Source organism: Lipotes vexillifer, unplaced genomic scaffold (genome assembly GCF_000442215.2).
Source record: "Lipotes vexillifer unplaced genomic scaffold, Lipotes_vexillifer_v1.1 scaffold999, whole genome shotgun sequence".
Classification (NCBI taxonomy): Eukaryota; Metazoa; Chordata; class Mammalia; order Artiodactyla; family Lipotidae; genus Lipotes; species Lipotes vexillifer.
In genome coordinates this window covers 512,984-530,252 of record NW_006774368.1, presented here as the reverse complement: position 1 = coordinate 530,252, position 17,269 = coordinate 512,984, and the positions used below count along the sequence as shown (strand labels likewise).

The window sequence follows — 17,269 nt, the reverse complement described above, 5'->3', positions numbered from 1 at the left end:
CTTCTTGAGTGCACATGGAACATTTTCCAGGATGGATCACATCTTGGTTCACAAATCTAGCCTTGGTACATTTAACAAAATTGAAATTGTATCAAACATCTTTTCAGGCTACAATGCTATGGATTAGAAATCAATTACAGAAAAAAAAAAAAAAAAAACTAAACAACACAAACACATGGAGGCTAAAGAATATGCTAAATAATAAACAAAGGATCATTGAAAAACTCAAAGAGGAAATCAAAAAGTACCTAGAGACAAATGACAATGAAAACACGATGACCCAAAACCTATGGGATGCAGCCAAAGCAGTTCTAAGAGGGACGTTTAGAGCAATATAATCCCACCTCAAGAAATAAGAAAAATCTCCAATAAACATCCTAACCTTACACCTAAAGCAACTAGAGAAAGAAGAACAAACAAGACTGAAAGTTAGTAGAAAGAAAGAAATCATAAAAATCAGAGCAGAAATATGAAATAGAAACAAAGAAAACAGTAGCAAAGATCAATGAAACTAAAAGCTGGTTTCTTGAGAAGATAAATAAAATGGATAAACCTTTAGCCAGACAAGTAAAGAAAGGAAAAAAGGGAGAGGACTCAAATCAATAAAATTAGAAATGAAAAAGGAAAAGTTACAACTGACACCACAGGAATACAAAGGATCATAAGAGACTATTATAAGCAACCATATGCCAAAAAAATGGACAACTGGAAGAAATGGACAAATTCTTAGAAAGTTACAACCTTCCAAGATTGAACCAGGAAGAAATAGAAAATATGAACAGACCAATCACAAATAATAAAATTGAAACTGTGATTAAAAGTCTTCCAGCAAACAAAAGTCACAGACCAGATGGCTTCACAGGTGAATTCTATGAAACATTTAGAGAAGAGCTAACACCTATCTTTCTCAAACTCTTCCAAAAAGTTGCAGAGGGAGAAACACTCCCAAGCTCATTCTACAAGGCCACCATCACCCTGATAACCAAAACCATACAAAGAAATCACAACAGAAGAAATTTATAGTCCAATATCACTGATGAAAATACATGCAAAAATACTCAACAAAATACTAGCAAACTGAATGCAACAACACATTAAAAGGCTCATACACCATGATCAATTGGGATTTATAGCAGGGGTGCAAGGATTCTTCAGTATATGCAAATCAATCGATGTGATACACCATATTAACAAATTGAAGAATAAAAACTATATGATCATTTAAATAGATGCAGTAAAAGCTTTTGACAAAATTGAACACCCATTTATGATAAAAACTCTCCAGAAAGTGGGCATAGAAGGAACCTACCTCAACATAATAAAAGCCATATATAACAAACATCATTCTCAGTGGTGAAAAACTGAAAGTATTTCCTCTAAGATCAGGACAAGGATGTCCACTCTCTCCACTTTTATTCAACATAGTTTTGGAAGTCCTAGTCATGGCAATCAGAGAAGAAAAAGAAATAAAAGGAATCCAAATCAGAAAAGAAGAAATACAACTGTCACTCTTTGCAGATAACATGATACTATACATAGAAAGTCCTAAAGATGCCACCAGAAAACTACTAGAGCTAATCTATGAATTCAGTAAAGTTGTAGGATATAAAATTAATACACAGAAATCTATTGCATTCCTATACACTAACTATGAAAGATCAGAAAGAGAAATTAAGGAAACAGTCCCATTTACCATTGCAGAAAAAAGAATAAAATACTTAGTAAACCTACCTAAGGAGACCAAAGACCTGTACTCAGAAAACTATAGGATACTGATAAAAGAAATCAAAGATGACACTAACAGATGCAGAGATATACCATGTTATTGGATTGGAAGAATCCATATTTTGAAAATGACTATGCTACCCAAAGCAATCTACAGATTCAATACAATCCCTGTCAAATTACCAATGGCAGTTTTTACAGAGTTACAACAAAAAAATTTATAATTTGTATGGAAATACAAAGGACCCCAAATAGTAAAGCAATCTTGAGAAAGAAAAGTGGAGCTGGATGAATCAGGCTCTCTGACTTCAGACTATACTAGAAAGCTACAGTAATTAAGACAGTATGGTACTGGCACAAAAACAGAAACATAGATCAATGGGACAGTATAGAAAGCCCAGAGATAAAGCCACACACCTATGGTCACCTAATCTATGACAAAGGAGGCAAGAATATACAATGGAGAAAAGATAGTCTCTTCAATAAGTGGTGCTAGGAAAACTGGACAGCTACATGTAAAAGAATGAAATTAGAAAACTCCCCAACACCATACACAAAAATAAACTCAAAATAGATTAAAGACCTACATGTAAGGCCAGACACTATAAAACTCTTAGAGGAAACCGTAGTTATAAGACTCTTTGACAGAAATCACAGCAAGATCTTTTTTGATCCACCTCCTAGAGTAATGAAAAGAAAAAGAAAAAGAAACAAATGGGACCTAATGAAACTTAAAAGCTTTTGTACAGCAAGGGAAACCGTAAGCAAGATGAAAAGACAACCCTCAGAATAGGAGAAAATCTTTGAAAATGAAGCAACTGGCAAGGGATTAATCTCCGAAATATACAAACAGCTCATGCCACTCAATATCAAAACAAACAACCCAATCAAAAAATGGGCAGAAGACCTAAATAGACATTTCTCCAAAGAAGACATTCAGATGGCCAATGAACACATGAAAAGATGGTCAACATCACTAATTATTAGAGAAATGCACATCAAAATTACAATGAGGTATCACCTCACAGCAGTCAGAATGGCCATCATAAAAAAATCTACATATAATAAATGTTGGAGAGGATGTGGAGAAAAGGGAACCCTCTTACACTGTTGGTGTAATGTCAATTGATACAGCCACTATGGAGAACAGTATGAAGGTTTATTAAAAAACTAAAAATAGAATTACCATATTACCCAGCAATTCCACTCCTGGGCATATACCTAGAGAAAACCATAATTCAAAAAGATACATGCACCCCACTGTTCATTGCAGCACTATTTACAATAGCCAGGGCATGGAAGCAACCTAAATGTCCATCAACTGAAGAGTGGATAATGAAGACGTGGTAAATATATACACAATGGAATATTACCCAACCATAAAAAGGAACAAAAGTGTGAAATTTGCAGAGATATGCATGGACCTAGAGACTGCCATATAGAGTGAAGTGAGTCAGAAAGAGAAAAACAAATATTGTATAATATCACTTATATGTGGAATCTAGAAATGGTGTACAGATGAACTTATTTGCAAAGTAGGAATAGAGACACAGATGTATAGAACGGGCATACTGATACCAGGGGGAAAGGAGGTGTGGGATCAATTGGGAGAATGGGATTGACATATATACACTAATATGTATAAAATAGATAACTAATGAGAACCTACTGTATAGCACAGGGAACTCGACTCAATGCTCTGTTGTAACCTAAATGGGAAGGAAATTCAAAAAAGAGGGCATATACGTATATGTATGGCTAATTCACTTTGCTGTACAGCAGAAACTAATGCAACATTGTGAAGCAACTATACTCCAATAAAAATTAATTTAAAAAAGTAAAGGCATTGAAATTCACAGAGATTTGAGGTAATTTGCCCTAAATCCTGTTAAGAACAATTATCCCCAACGTGAAAATTAGTCAAAAGGAACGCTATGTGTCCTTTCAACATTATACTGGGGCTTTAGCTAATTGCAGACCACAGATTGTTCATTCTCTAACAGAGTGTACCTTTGACTTACTATTTAGTATTGATTAGTAGTAAACTCTGCAAAACTACCAGTTAACTGGTAGATTTTTGTCTGATAAAAATGCAAATGATTTTTTCCAGTAGAAAATATAATTCCAAAGAAACATTTCTTTCTTTCTTTTCTTTCTTTCCTTCTCTCTTTCTTTCTTTCTTTTGCTATATTGTCTCTCCAATTCCTTTTTTTAAATATTTATTTATTATTTATTTATTTATTTTTGGCTGCATCAGGTCTTAGTAGTGGCATGCAGGATCTTTGTTGAGGCATGTGGGATCTTTCGTTGCGACACATGGGCTTCTCTCTAGTTGTGGTGTGCAGATTTTCTCCTCTAGTTGTGTCGTGCAGGCTCCAGGACATGTGGGCTCTGTAGTTGTGGTACACGGGTTCCAGAGCATGTGGGCTTTGTAGTTTGTGGCACACAGGCTCTCTAGTTGAGGAGTTCAAGCTCAGTAATTGTGGCGTATGGGCTTTGTTGCCCCACAGCATGTGGGATCTTAGTTCCCTGACCAGGGATCGAACCTGTGTCCCCTGCATTGTAAGATGGATTTTTTACCACTGGACCACCAGGGAAGTCCCCAATTTCTCCAATTCTTGAACCAGTATTATAATCCTAATGCTTCCCTCATTAATAGATTAAATGAATTTTGAAAAACAGACAAACAAACAAGATCCCTTGAGATTCTACATGAATTTTAGGATGAGTTTTTATATTAATTCAAAAAAAATGGTTTTTTATAGGGATTGATTGCACTGAATCTATTGCTTATAACAATTTAAAGCAAAAATTATAACACTGTGTTGTGTAATTTATAATATATGTATATATAATACATATAAAGTAGCTTAATGTAGGAGGGAAGTAAAATAAGATATTTATTTCCAAATTCTTACTTTATGTACAAAGTGATGTTACATTAACTTTAAATAGACCGTGATAAGATAATGATGTCTTTTGTAATCCCTAGAGCAACCATTCTGAAAATAAAAAAGGTAAATCTAAAAAAAAAAAGAAGCATTAAGTTGAATTATAAAAACTATACAATAAGCACAAAAAAGTTACAGAATAGAAGGAACAGAACATATTTTTAGACAGACGGGGAAAATAGAAAACATTAGAAAAATGGTATACCTAATTTCAATCATATGAATAATTACATTAAAGGTAAATGGACTAAAGTCACTAATTAAAAGACAGAGATCATCATAATGAATGTAAAAACATGTTCCAAATATAATCTGTCTGCAAGAAATAAAGATGCAGATAAGTTGACACTTAACAAATGAAAAAATAGATTTAGCCTAGAAACACTAATAATAAAAAAGCAAAAGGTAAATTTTATTTAAAGACAAATAATGTATGAGAAAGACAAACTGTATTAATAGAAGTGTATTATGAGTTGAAGAATGCTTCGTAATAATAAAAATAATATTACATAAAATAGATATTCATAATGTTATGTTACCAGGAAATCATAAAATCAGAACTATATATACACGTAATAACTAAACTCTGAGAGAAACAGGAAGTAAAAATTATACTATGTATGAGGTTTCAGTTTCTCCAAATCTTTCCAACACTTTTTATTTTCAGTTTTTAATGAGTTACTTATTATGGTGGCTGTGTCTTGGTATCCCATTATTTCTTTTCCTTTGTCTTTTTAATGCCTTAAAAAAATTGAGAGTGTTTTTTTCAGAGCAGTTTTAGATTCACAGAAAAATTGAGAGGAAGGTACAGATATTTTCCATACATTCCCTGCCTCCACACATACATGGTTTCCCCTATTATCAACATTTCCTACCAGAGTGGTACGTTTGTTACAATTAATGAACCTACATCAACATATATCATAATCACCCAAAGTCCATATATTACATTGTGGTTCATTCTTGATGTTGTATATTCTATGGGTGGGGCAAATATATACTGTATCCATTATTATGGTGTCATACAGAGTATTTTCAATGTCCTAAAAATCCTCTCTGATCCATTTTTTCATTCCTCCTCCACCCAACCCCTGCCAACCACTGATTTTTAAAAAAATTTTCTCCATTGTTTTCCCTTTCCAGAATGTCATATTGTTGGAATCATACAATATGTAGCCTTTTCAGATTGGCTTCTTTCACTTATATGCATTTAAGATTCCTCCCTGTCTTTTCACGTGTCAGTTCTTCTTAACACTAAATGATATTCCATTGTCTGAATGTTCCAAAGTTTATTTATCCATTCACCCACTGAAGGACATCTTGATTGCTTCTAAGTTTTGGCAATTATGAATAAAGCTGCCATAAACATACGTGTGCGGGTTTTTGTGTGGACATAAGTTTTGAACTTTTGGGGGTAAATAACAAGGAGCATGATTGCTATATCATATGGTAAAGATATACTTACTTTTGTAAGAAACTGTCACATTGACTTTCAAAGTGGCTGTGCCATTTTCCATTCCCACCACCAATGCATAGGAGTTCCTGTTGCTCCATATACTCACCAACATTTAGTCTTTCAGTATTCCATATTTTGGCCATTTTAATAAGTGTGAAGTGGTATTTCATGTTTGTTTAAATTTGCATTTCCCTGATGACATATGATGTGAAGCATTTTTACATGTGCTTATTTGCCATCTGTATGTCTTCTCTTGTGAAGTGTCCGTCAGGTGTCTTTGGCACAATGTGAATCGAGTCGTTTGTTTTCTTATTATTTAGCTTAAGATTTCTTTGCATATTTTAGATAACAGTACTTTATTAGATGTGTTTTCGCATATATTTTCTCCCAGCCTGTGTCTTGTCTTTTCATTCTCTTGACATTGTCTTTTACAGAGCAGAAGTTTGTAATTTTAATGAAGCCAGCTTATCAATTACTTCTTTCATTGATCATGCCTTTGGTGTTGTATCTAAAAAGTCATTGCCACCCAACGTCATCTAGGTTTTCATCTTTGTTATCCTCTAGGAGTTTTATAGTTTTGCATTTTAGATTTAGATCTGTGATTCATTTTGAGTTAGTGTTTGTTAAGTGTGTAAAGTTTATATCTAGATTCCTTTTTTCTTTGTTTTTGGATGTAGATGTCCAGTTGTTCCAGCAATGTTTCTTGTAAAAACTATCATTGCTCCATTGTGTCACCTTTGCTCCTTTATCAAAGATCAGTTTACTATATTTATGGGGGTCTATATCTGGGCTCCCTCTTCTGTTCCACTGATCTATTTGTGTATTCTGTCACCAATACCACACTGTATTGGTTACTGTAGCTTTATAGTAAGTCTTGAAGTCAGGTATTGTCAGTCCAACTTTGTTCTTCTCCTTCAATATTATGTTGGCTTTTGCCAACATAAACTTTAAAATCAGTTTGTCAATATATACAAAATAACTTTCTGGTATTTGGATTGAAATTGCATTGGATCTATAGATCAAGTAAAGAACTGACATTTTGAAAATATTGGGTCTTCATCTCAGTGAACATAGAATATATCTCTATTTACCTCTTTGATTTTGTTTGTCAAAGTTTTTTTGTTTTCCTTGTGTAGATCTTGTACATATTTTATTAAATTTATTTTCAAGTACTTGGTTTTCATGGATGCTAAAGTAAATGGTATTGTATTTTTAATTTCAAGTTGTATTTGTTCATTCCTGATATATAGGAAAGCACTTGACTTTTGTGTATTAACTTTGTATCCTGCAACCTTGTTATAATCACTTATCAGTTCCAGATTTTTTGCAGTTCTTTTGGATTTTATACATAGAAAAATAAATTTATTTGCAAAAAGAAGTAATTTTATTTTTTCCTTTCCAATCTTTATGCCTTTTCTTTTCTTTCCTTTCCTTTCCTTTCCTTTCCATTCTTTTCCTTTTCTTACTGAATTGGATAGAACTTCCAGTATGATGTTGAAAAGGGGTGCTGAAAGGGAACATCCTTGCCTTGTACCTGACCTTAGTTGGAAAGCTTTGAGATCCTCACCATCTAGTATGATGTTGTAGATTTTTTTTGTAGATATTCTTTATAAAGTTGAGGATATTCTATTCTTAGTTTAATGAGAATTTTTATTATGAATGGCTGTTAGATTTTATCAAATGCGTTTTCTGCATCTATTTATATGATCATGTGATTTTTCTGTTTTATCCTGTTGATATGATGGATTACAATAATTAATTTTTGAATGTTGAAACAGGCTTTCATACATGGGATAAATCCCACTTGGTCATGGTATATTATCTTTTTATACATTATTGGATTTGATTTGCTAATATTTTGTTGAGAATTTTTGCATCTGTGCTCATGAAAGACATTAGTTTGCAGTTTTCTTATATCTTTGTCTGGTTTTGGTATTAGGGTCGTGATGGCATCATAGAATGAATTAGGAAGTAATCTTTCTGCTTCTACTCTCTGAGAGAGATTGTAGAGACTTGGTATAATTGCTTCCTTAAGTGTTTAGTAGAATTCACCAGTGAACACATCTGGGCCTGCTACTTTCAGTTTTAGGAGGTTATTAATTATTGATTCAACTTTCTTGTTCTCTTTGCTTCTGGTTTTCCAGGATTCTAGTGATACATCCTCTAGCTCAAAGTTTCCTTCCTCAGCTGTGTCACATCTACTAATAAGTCCATCAAAGGTAGTATTCATTTCTATTATAGTATTTTTGATTTCTATTATTTCTTTTTGATTCTTTATTAGAATTTCCATCTCTCTGCTTACATGACCCATCTGTTTTTGCATGCTGCCCACTCTACCCATTAGAGCCCTTAGCATATTAATCATAGTTGTTTTAAAATCCTAGTCTGATATTTTGAACCCCCCTGCCATGTCTGGTTCTGATGCTTACTCTATCTTTTCTATAAATATATATATCTCTCTCTTTTTTATATATATATATATATATATATATATATATATATATATATATATATATATATATATTTTTTTTTTTGCATTTTGGTATGTCTTGTGATTTTTTTTCTTGATAGCCAGACAAGAGGTAAGAGGAGTAAGAGGAGCTGCCTGTAAACAGGCCACTAGTAATATGATGGTGAGGTTTGTGGGGAGGGAAGGCATTTTATAGTCCTTTGATTGGATATCAGTCTTTTAGGGAGCCTATGCCTCTAGCCTGTGAACTTAACAGGTGTTCCTCAGGGTTTTTTTTTTTCTCCCTCCTTAGGTAGGAGAGGTTGGCTAGAATGGGCTGGAGTTGAGTATTTCCCTTCCCCAGTATGTTAGGCCCAGTTTAACTAGTTTCTTCTGAGGGCAGCCCTTGTTAAGAAGAACAGTGTGCTCTGGAGTATTTCAAAATGGTTCCTTTTCCCTTCCCCCTGCAGGAAGCAGGAGAGGATTTTTCTCTGATATTTACTGTAGGAACCTAGTCAAGCTCCTGGAAGTAAATCTTACAATATTGTGAGTCCCCCAAGACTAGATCCCTTGAAGTTTTTAACTCTCAGAGCTGTCTGCTCTGAAACTCCAGTGATTCATCGATTACAGCCAAGGCTTTCCTACTGTGGCACTGGCTCCTGTGGGGTTGCAGCTAGTGATTCTCTAGTAAGCCATGCCTCCCTGTATTTATCTATCTCTCCAGTCTTAGGAACAGCAGTTTGTCCTGTGTCCTCCCCTCTCGTGAGAATTCAAGGAGAGTTGTTGATTTTTCAGTTTCTTCAGCTTTTCATTTGTTGTTAGGGGAGAGTAACAACTTCCAAGTTTCTTATATGTGTCTTAATACACATCTTTTTAGCTAGTATTAGGTTCACTAAACAATTTTCCCCTGAGGGCAGGCCTGGTAGGAAGAACTGAGTGCTCTGGCATATTTCAAAATGATTTTTTTCGCCTGTCAGAAGCAGAAGGGTGTTTTCTCTGATATTTAATACTGTCAGAATTTGGTCAGACTCCTTACCTGGAGGTACATCTCACAATATTGTGGGAGCCCCCCATGACTGGTTTCCTCTTGATGTTTTTAACTCTCAGAGTTGCCCTCACTCTATCTCCAGCAATTTATCAATTATAGTTCAGCTTTTTCTATCCCAGCACTGCGTCCAGGGGCAGTTTCTCCTTGTAGGTCTCTGCTGCAGTAATCTGGTAATCAACAACTCCTTGTATTCAGCTATCTGTTTCTCTAATCTTGGGAGCAGTGGTTTGCCCTGTGTCCTCCCCTATTTCATGGATCCAAGAAGAATCATGTTCAACTTTTTACTTGTTAGGATGGAGTGATGACTTCCAAGTTCCCTTACATGCAGAACTAGAAATCAGAAGTCCCCATAATTAGGATTTTAATTTCCATTTTGCTGATGACTAATGATTTGAACATTTCTTCACATACTTAGTTTTCATTCACATAGTTCTATTTTGAAAGGCCTGTTCAAATATTTGCCATCTTTATTGCATTGTGTGTATTTTTATTGTTTTAATATATCTACCACATATGTGTAAAGCTGTAATATATATTAGATATTAGACACATTAGTTATATAGGTATCTATATACACAAATATATCGATATACATGTATAGATATATCTATTTATGTACATAGATATGTTAGATACATATAGACATATTAGATAGATATATCTCTTGGAAACCTGTTCTCAGATATTTTGAAAATATTTTTTTCTTAGATTGTGGCTTGCCTGTTTGTTTTCTTCATGGTGACATTTGAAAACAAACATTTAAAATGTTGATAACATCTAGTTTGTCTCTATTTTATTTTATAAAATCTTCTGTGTCATGGAAATTTCTTATAAAATGAGGTACATAGCTACCCTACGACCCAACAATTGCACTCATGGATATTTGTCCAAAAGAAGTAAAAACATGTCCACAAAAATGTTCAAAGCTTCTTTTCATAATAGCCAAAATTTGGAAATAATCCAAATATGTATAATCAGGCGAATAGATAAACTGTGGTATATTCATACAATGGGAGACCTGGTCACCATTTAAAACCAAATACTGATGCAGCCAAGGATTTTGATGAACCTTAAAAATCATGTTCAGTGAAAGAAGCTTTACACATTAGAGTACGTACTGTATTAATTAGCCCATTTAAGTAAAGTTCTGTAATGGGCAGAAATTAATATATGGTGAAAAAATAAAAGCAGTGTTTTAAAAGTAAAGTTCTATAAGTCAAAAATTAATATATGGTAAAAAAAAAAATAAACACAGAGTTTTTCTCTGAAGTGTTGGAAATAGAAACTGACTGTAAAGAGGTATGAGGGAATTTTCTGGGGTGACAGAAATGCCTTATAGCTTGACAGGTGTTTGGATAACAGATCTAAACGTTCATCAAAGCTCATTAATGGCTTGTATATTTCACTATAGGTTAAATTACCTAAAATAAAGCAATAATAACTCTAAACAAATACTGAATTCTAGTTAATGATATAAATGTTAAACTGTTTAATGCTGATGTATCCTAATGTCTGAAACTTACTTGAAACACTTCAAAAAGTGAGATGAACTTATAGATGAATAGATAAATTGATAAACAGATCAATTGATAAATTAAAGTTTTGGATGAATAGATAAATGAACAGGTATGTGGTAAAGCTTATCTAGCAAAATGTTGAGAATAATAAAATCTCAGTGCTGGATAAATGGATGTGTACTGTATAATCCTTTCAACTCTTCTGTACATTCAATAATGTATAATAAAATGCTGGGGAAAAATGCTCTTCCCATTGCAAATTATAAAAAAATAAAAAGAAAACCACTTTTTTCAACATTTCTAGACAAAAACCATAAATGCAAATTTTAATAAAATAATGTAATCCTTACATATCAGAATCTATTTCTTACAGCGTTTTTCAGAGGAACCTTAAATATCTATATCAGTTGAAATGTATAATTAAAAATAAGTTTCTTAATTTCCCAACTCAAAACTCCAAAAGTGTACAAAATCTTAAAAAATAAAAATTAAGGAAAGACTTATTAAAATAAAAAGAAAAATTAATGAGGCAGAAATAATAAAATGTTTAAAATAATATTAAATCCAAAAAGTTATTTTTTAAAAAGTTAAAGATGAGCCGGTTTGCAGGGCAGAAGTTGAGATCCAGATGTAGAGAACAAACGTAAGGTCACCAAGTGGGGAAAACCGCGGGGGTTGGTGGGGGTGGCGATGGTGGTGTGTTGAATTGGGTGATTGGGCTTGACATGTATACACTGATGTGTATAAAATTGATGACTAATAAGAACTTGCTGTATAAAAACAAAAACAAAAACAAAACAACAAAAAAGAAAAATCCTTTTTGTAGTCTGAATAGTTTCTTTCAAAAAAGATACCTGAACTCATGGTAAGGGCAAAGCAATAGGTAAGTATTTTGGTATAAAATTTTAAAGTCCACATTAGTGATCTCTTCATTGAATATCCAATTTAGTGAGGAAAACTGTATCAAAAATAGATAACAGGGGCTTCCCTGGTGGTGCAGTGGATAAGAATCCACCTGCCAGTGCAGGGGACACGGGCTCGTGCCCTGGTCCGGGAGGATCCCACATGCCGCGGAGCAGCTGGGCCCGTGAGCCACAACTACTGAGCCTGCGCATCTGGAGCCTGTGCTCCGCAATGGGAGAGGCCCACGCACAGCGATGAAGAGTGGCCCCCGCTCGCTACAACTGGAGAAAGCCCACGCACGGAAACGAAGACCCAACATAGCCAAAAATAAATAAATAAATGTATTTAAAAAAATAGATAACAATGCAGAGAAAATTAAAAGTTCAGAAAAAAATCAATGTAGAGGAAATGTAATAAGTTTGATTACTGGATCAGGAAAGGTCACTCGGTTAAAAATGACGTTTTGCAGAAAAACTGAAAGTTGCTCAAGATTGGTTCAAGGGCGGCAGCGGCTCCAGAGCAGTAGCAGCATCACCAGATCCCCGGTGGAGGTGCTCCTACAGGTGTTGTTGCTGGAGCGGCGGAGGTTCAGTTCTCACCGCGGGGTCGGGACCCTCCGGTTCATGTTAGTCTTTGGAGATCTCCCTCATCCCCCTCAGCTTCGGGAAAATGGCTCAAGCGAGTAAGCCTGCAATGAAGAAAACTTCAACATCTGTTCCTTTGGAGAGGAATAAGAAAGAAAAGGAAAATTCTGTAAACTCTTTATTGGTGGCTTAAGCTCTGAATCCATGGAAGAAAGTCTGAGGAACTACTACAAGCAACGGGGAAACCTTATAGACTGTGTGTTAATAAGGCATCCTGCCAGCCCAAAACCAGGAAGGTTTGGTTTTGTCACATTTTCATCCATGGCTGAGGTGGATGTTGCCATGGCTGCCAGACCTCATTCCATTGATGGGAAAATGGTTGCACCCAAACGTGCTGTCCCAAGAGAGGACTATGGAAAGCTGGGCGCTCTTGTCACCATGAAGAAGCTGTTTGTTGGTGGAATTGAAGAAGATACTGAAGAGCATCATCTTAGAGATTACTTTGAGAAATATGGAAAAATCAGTGCCATTGAGATAATTACCGATAGGGAGTCTGGAAAGAAAAGAGGCTTTGGATTTGTTACTTTTAATGACCATGATCCCACGGATAAGCTTGTGTTGCAGAAAGGCCGTAGCATCAATTGTCATCATGCAGAAGTAAGAAAGGCCTTGTCTCGACCTAAAATGCAGGGAGTCCAAAGTTCTAGAGGTGGAAGAGGAGGCAATGTCGGTTTTGGAGACTCTCCCGGTGGTGGTGGAAATGTTGGAGCAGGACCAGGATGACGAAGGAAACTTGGAGGAGGAGCTGATGGATATGGAAGAGGACATACATTTGGGGATGGCTATCATGGGTGTGGAGGAGGATCTGGAGGTGGCAGTTTGGGGGTTAGCCCTGGTTATGGAGGAGGACGAGGAGGATACGGTGGTAGAGGATCTCGATATGGCGACCTGGATGGGGCCTCCAGAGGTGGTTTTGACAGCTGTGGATGAAGAAATTATGGAAGTCATAATTACAATGATTTGGGAAATTATAAGCAGAAAGCTTCTAAGTACGATTTACTGAAGGGTGGAAAACTGAGTGGTACAGCAGGAACGTGGGAGGATCATACGGTGGAGGAAACTATGGTCCAGGAGGCGGTGGAAGACGTGGGCGTTATGCAGAGACCAGCCGATACTGAGCTGCTATTTGCCGTGGGCTTGACTGTATAAATAGGAGACACTGAGAGCCCAGAGGTAACAGAAGAGCTTTAGGTTATCGAAATAACAGTGTTCAGGAAACTCTTACCTCAGTCATGCATAAATATGCAGTGATATGGCAGAAGACACCCGAGCAGGTACAGAGAGCCATTTTGTGAGTAGACTCGATTATGTAAGAACAATACCTTTCTGTGGAGGAAAGATTGTATGAAAAAATGCTTTTGAGACCGTTTCTTAGCTTTTGAATTGTTGTCTCTCCAGTGGTCTCTGTAAGAATGTGGAAGCATCCCCTTTGATAATGTTAAATTTCAAAGTTTTGGATGATATTTGAATCCTTTTTCAAGATTTTTCTCAAAATTTTGTAAAACTGTTAGCTAGAATCATGGTGTAATGAGACATAACATCATTCTTCTAAAGAAAATTAGTTCATGTTTAGAGTTAAGAAACTGTTATACCTTTAAGATTTAATAAAATAATTCTAAAGGTAAAACAGTAGTAGTTTGTCCTCTTTGATAATTTTGCACTTTTAGTTTTTACCTTTTAAATATTTTTCTTGTTTAATGATATCAGAGTTTGCAGCATAGTGATATGACTTACATACATTATGAAATGATTACCAGAAAAAAGTTTTTCTTCTTGCGATGAATATTTGTAGAATTTACTGCCTTAACAACTTTGATATACATCCTACAGCTGTGCTAATTTTGGTCATCCTGTACCTTACATCTTTTGTAATGTTGAGTAACTTGTCATGTACCTATTGGTCATTTGTATGTCTTTTTTGGATAAATGTCTATTCAGTTCCTTAGTCCATATTATAGTTTGATTATTTGCTATTGTGGTAAAAAAACAAAACAAAACAAAAAGTTATTTTTTAAAAAGTTAATAAAAATAGACATGTAACCTAATAAAGAAAGAAAGCAATAAATCACATATATACAAAATAAGTAACTACAAGAAAAAATAGCTAGAGAAACAGAAATAATAAAAGTCATAGCAGAATACTTTGTGTAACTCTATACAGATACATTGTAAACTTAGGTAAGAGATGAAGTTTCCTAGGAATGTTCAATTAAGTAAAAATAATTCCATTGCAGAAAGAGGTGAAATAGACTAGTTTCACAGGAGAATAGTGAAAGATCAAAAAAACAAAAATTCCCCCAACAAAAAGTACCCCATCTAGGTGTTTCCAATGGGGCATTGTATGAAATGGTTAACATCTAGATGATCCTAATGCTATATAAATTTTTCTCGAGCTTCAGAAGTGAACAGAAACTTTCAGATTACTTCATGAGACAAATATAACATTAGTTCCTGAATCTGATGGTAGCAGAAAACAAAACAAGACAAAAAAAAACCCCAAATATTCCTTGTGAACATTGATGTAAATATGCTAAATAAAATATTAGCAAACGGAATTGAACAGTTATATAGGAAAATAATACATTATGACCAAGTGAGATTTATTCTTAAAACGTAAGGATGTCTTAATATTTGCAAATCTATTAACGTATATCTTCATATCAATGAAGACAATTTCTTCATATTAATTCTAGGGAGAAAAATCATAGTTACTTGGAAGGGCTTGACACAGTGGATACCCATTTATCTGATAATATTTAATGGAATAAGAACGCACACATGCACACACATGATAGAAGCAATCATACTGAGATCAAGAACAAGGCATAGATGCCTATTTCCCCACTATTATTTAACATTGTATGTGAATATAGATCAAAATGGAAAAGAAGAAGGAAAACTACACCTGTTTGCAAATGATTTGACAGTGATCTGAAAATGCAAGGGAATAAGTTATTAAAAAAAACTCATATACTAAACATTCTATTAAGTAATAGGATATAAAAATTAAGATAGAAAAACCAATAGCTTTCAACTGCACAAACAATAGCCAGTAAAAAGGATATAATAGGAAAGAATCCCTTTTAAACTGCAACAAAATATAAAAAAGGCTTAGGAAAAAACACGAAAGACACAAATGTAGATTTGCAAAAGCAAAAACATTCCTTGTTTTGGGGTTCAATATCATATGCATGTCATTTTTCTTTAAGTTAATATATGAGCCTAATGCAATTTCAATAAAAATTCACATAATTTAAATTTGTAGCTACAGAAGTTAATATGGAAAAATTCACATGGAAAAGTAAACATGCAAGAATAATGATGAAATCTTGGAGAAGAGCATAGAGTGACAGAGCAGTGCTTACTTATCAGATACTGAAACATATTATAAACTTTCTATAATCAAAACAGTTATGTATTGGCATATTAATGGACGGAAAGAACAGTAGAACAGAATAGAAAGTTCTGAAATAAACCCAAATGCAATAGGATAAAGATGACACCTTAGTCACTGTAGAAAATATAGGCTTATTAATAAATGCACCTGGCCATCTGCATAGTCATTTGGAAGAGTAATATCAAATTTATATTTCATAGATTACACAAAAGTGAACTCCAAAAGTATCAGAAGTCTAAATCTCTCTTTTTTTAAAGAAACCGTACATGGAGTAGAAGAAAACATGGATACATTTCCTTATAATCTGGATAAAGGCAAAGCTTTCTACTTGAGTCTCAAAATCCTGATGCAATTTCTTTTATTAGACCAGTAAATATAAAACATAAAGAAGCAATTTTTGCATAGAAAACAAAGAGCCAAAAATACAATTAAAATATAAATTACAAACTGGGAGAAAGTATTTGTATAACATTTATCCTAAGAGCTAACTTCCGAAAAATATAAAGAACTATAAGAAATCAAGAAATAGCAAGTCCTTAAAAAAAAGGGAAAAAAATAAGGAGACAAAGACCTAGCAGCATAAGATATGAGAAAATGGCCTTTAAATTCTTGAAAAGATGTACAACTTCATCCATACTACTATAAATGTGATTAAAACTACCTTGAATTAAAGCTGCATTTCTGATTAGATTGGGGAAATTTTAAAAGTTTGACCACACACTTTGTTGTTGCTCAGACTGTGGGGAAATAGGTACTTTTTTATACTGATGCTAGAAATGTTAAATTGTATAACTCCTATGGAGGAAAATTTGGCAATATATTACAAAACTGCACACCATTTGACCTAGAAATCAGTTCTAGAAATTTACCCTAAAGGTACGCCTTTAGTAACACACTCATACAAAATGCATTACTTACTCATTATGACATTATTTATAGCAACAAATTATTGGAAAGTTACCTGTATGTCCAATAATTCGTGATTAGGCTAATCGACAAAAGTGTATCCACAGAATTAAATAATACACAAATATAAAAAGAATAAAAAATACTCTATGTGATATAGTTTAAGCAGAAATATGTTGTATATATCTGGGAAAAGAAAGAAGGGGAAATAAAAATGTGTATGTTTGTGTTTATAGAGATGTATCTACTTATTTTTGTAAAATAAACACAGGA

The 17,269-nt window shown here is 34.2% G+C and overlaps 1 protein-coding gene across 1 annotated transcript; it reads left to right on the top strand.

Annotated features, from left to right (window-relative positions):
• The first annotated feature begins 12,504 nt into the window (after window positions 1–12,504).
• LOC103089048 (heterogeneous nuclear ribonucleoproteins A2/B1-like) lies at window positions 12,505–13,696 on the top strand. Its single transcript, XM_007449145.1, has 3 exons — window positions 12,505–12,731; window positions 12,789–13,326; window positions 13,496–13,696. Exons 1-3 carry the CDS (start codon window positions 12,505–12,507, stop codon window positions 13,694–13,696), a joined length of 966 nt encoding a protein of 321 aa, XP_007449207.1.
• Window positions 13,697–17,269: the final 3,573 nt, after the last annotated feature.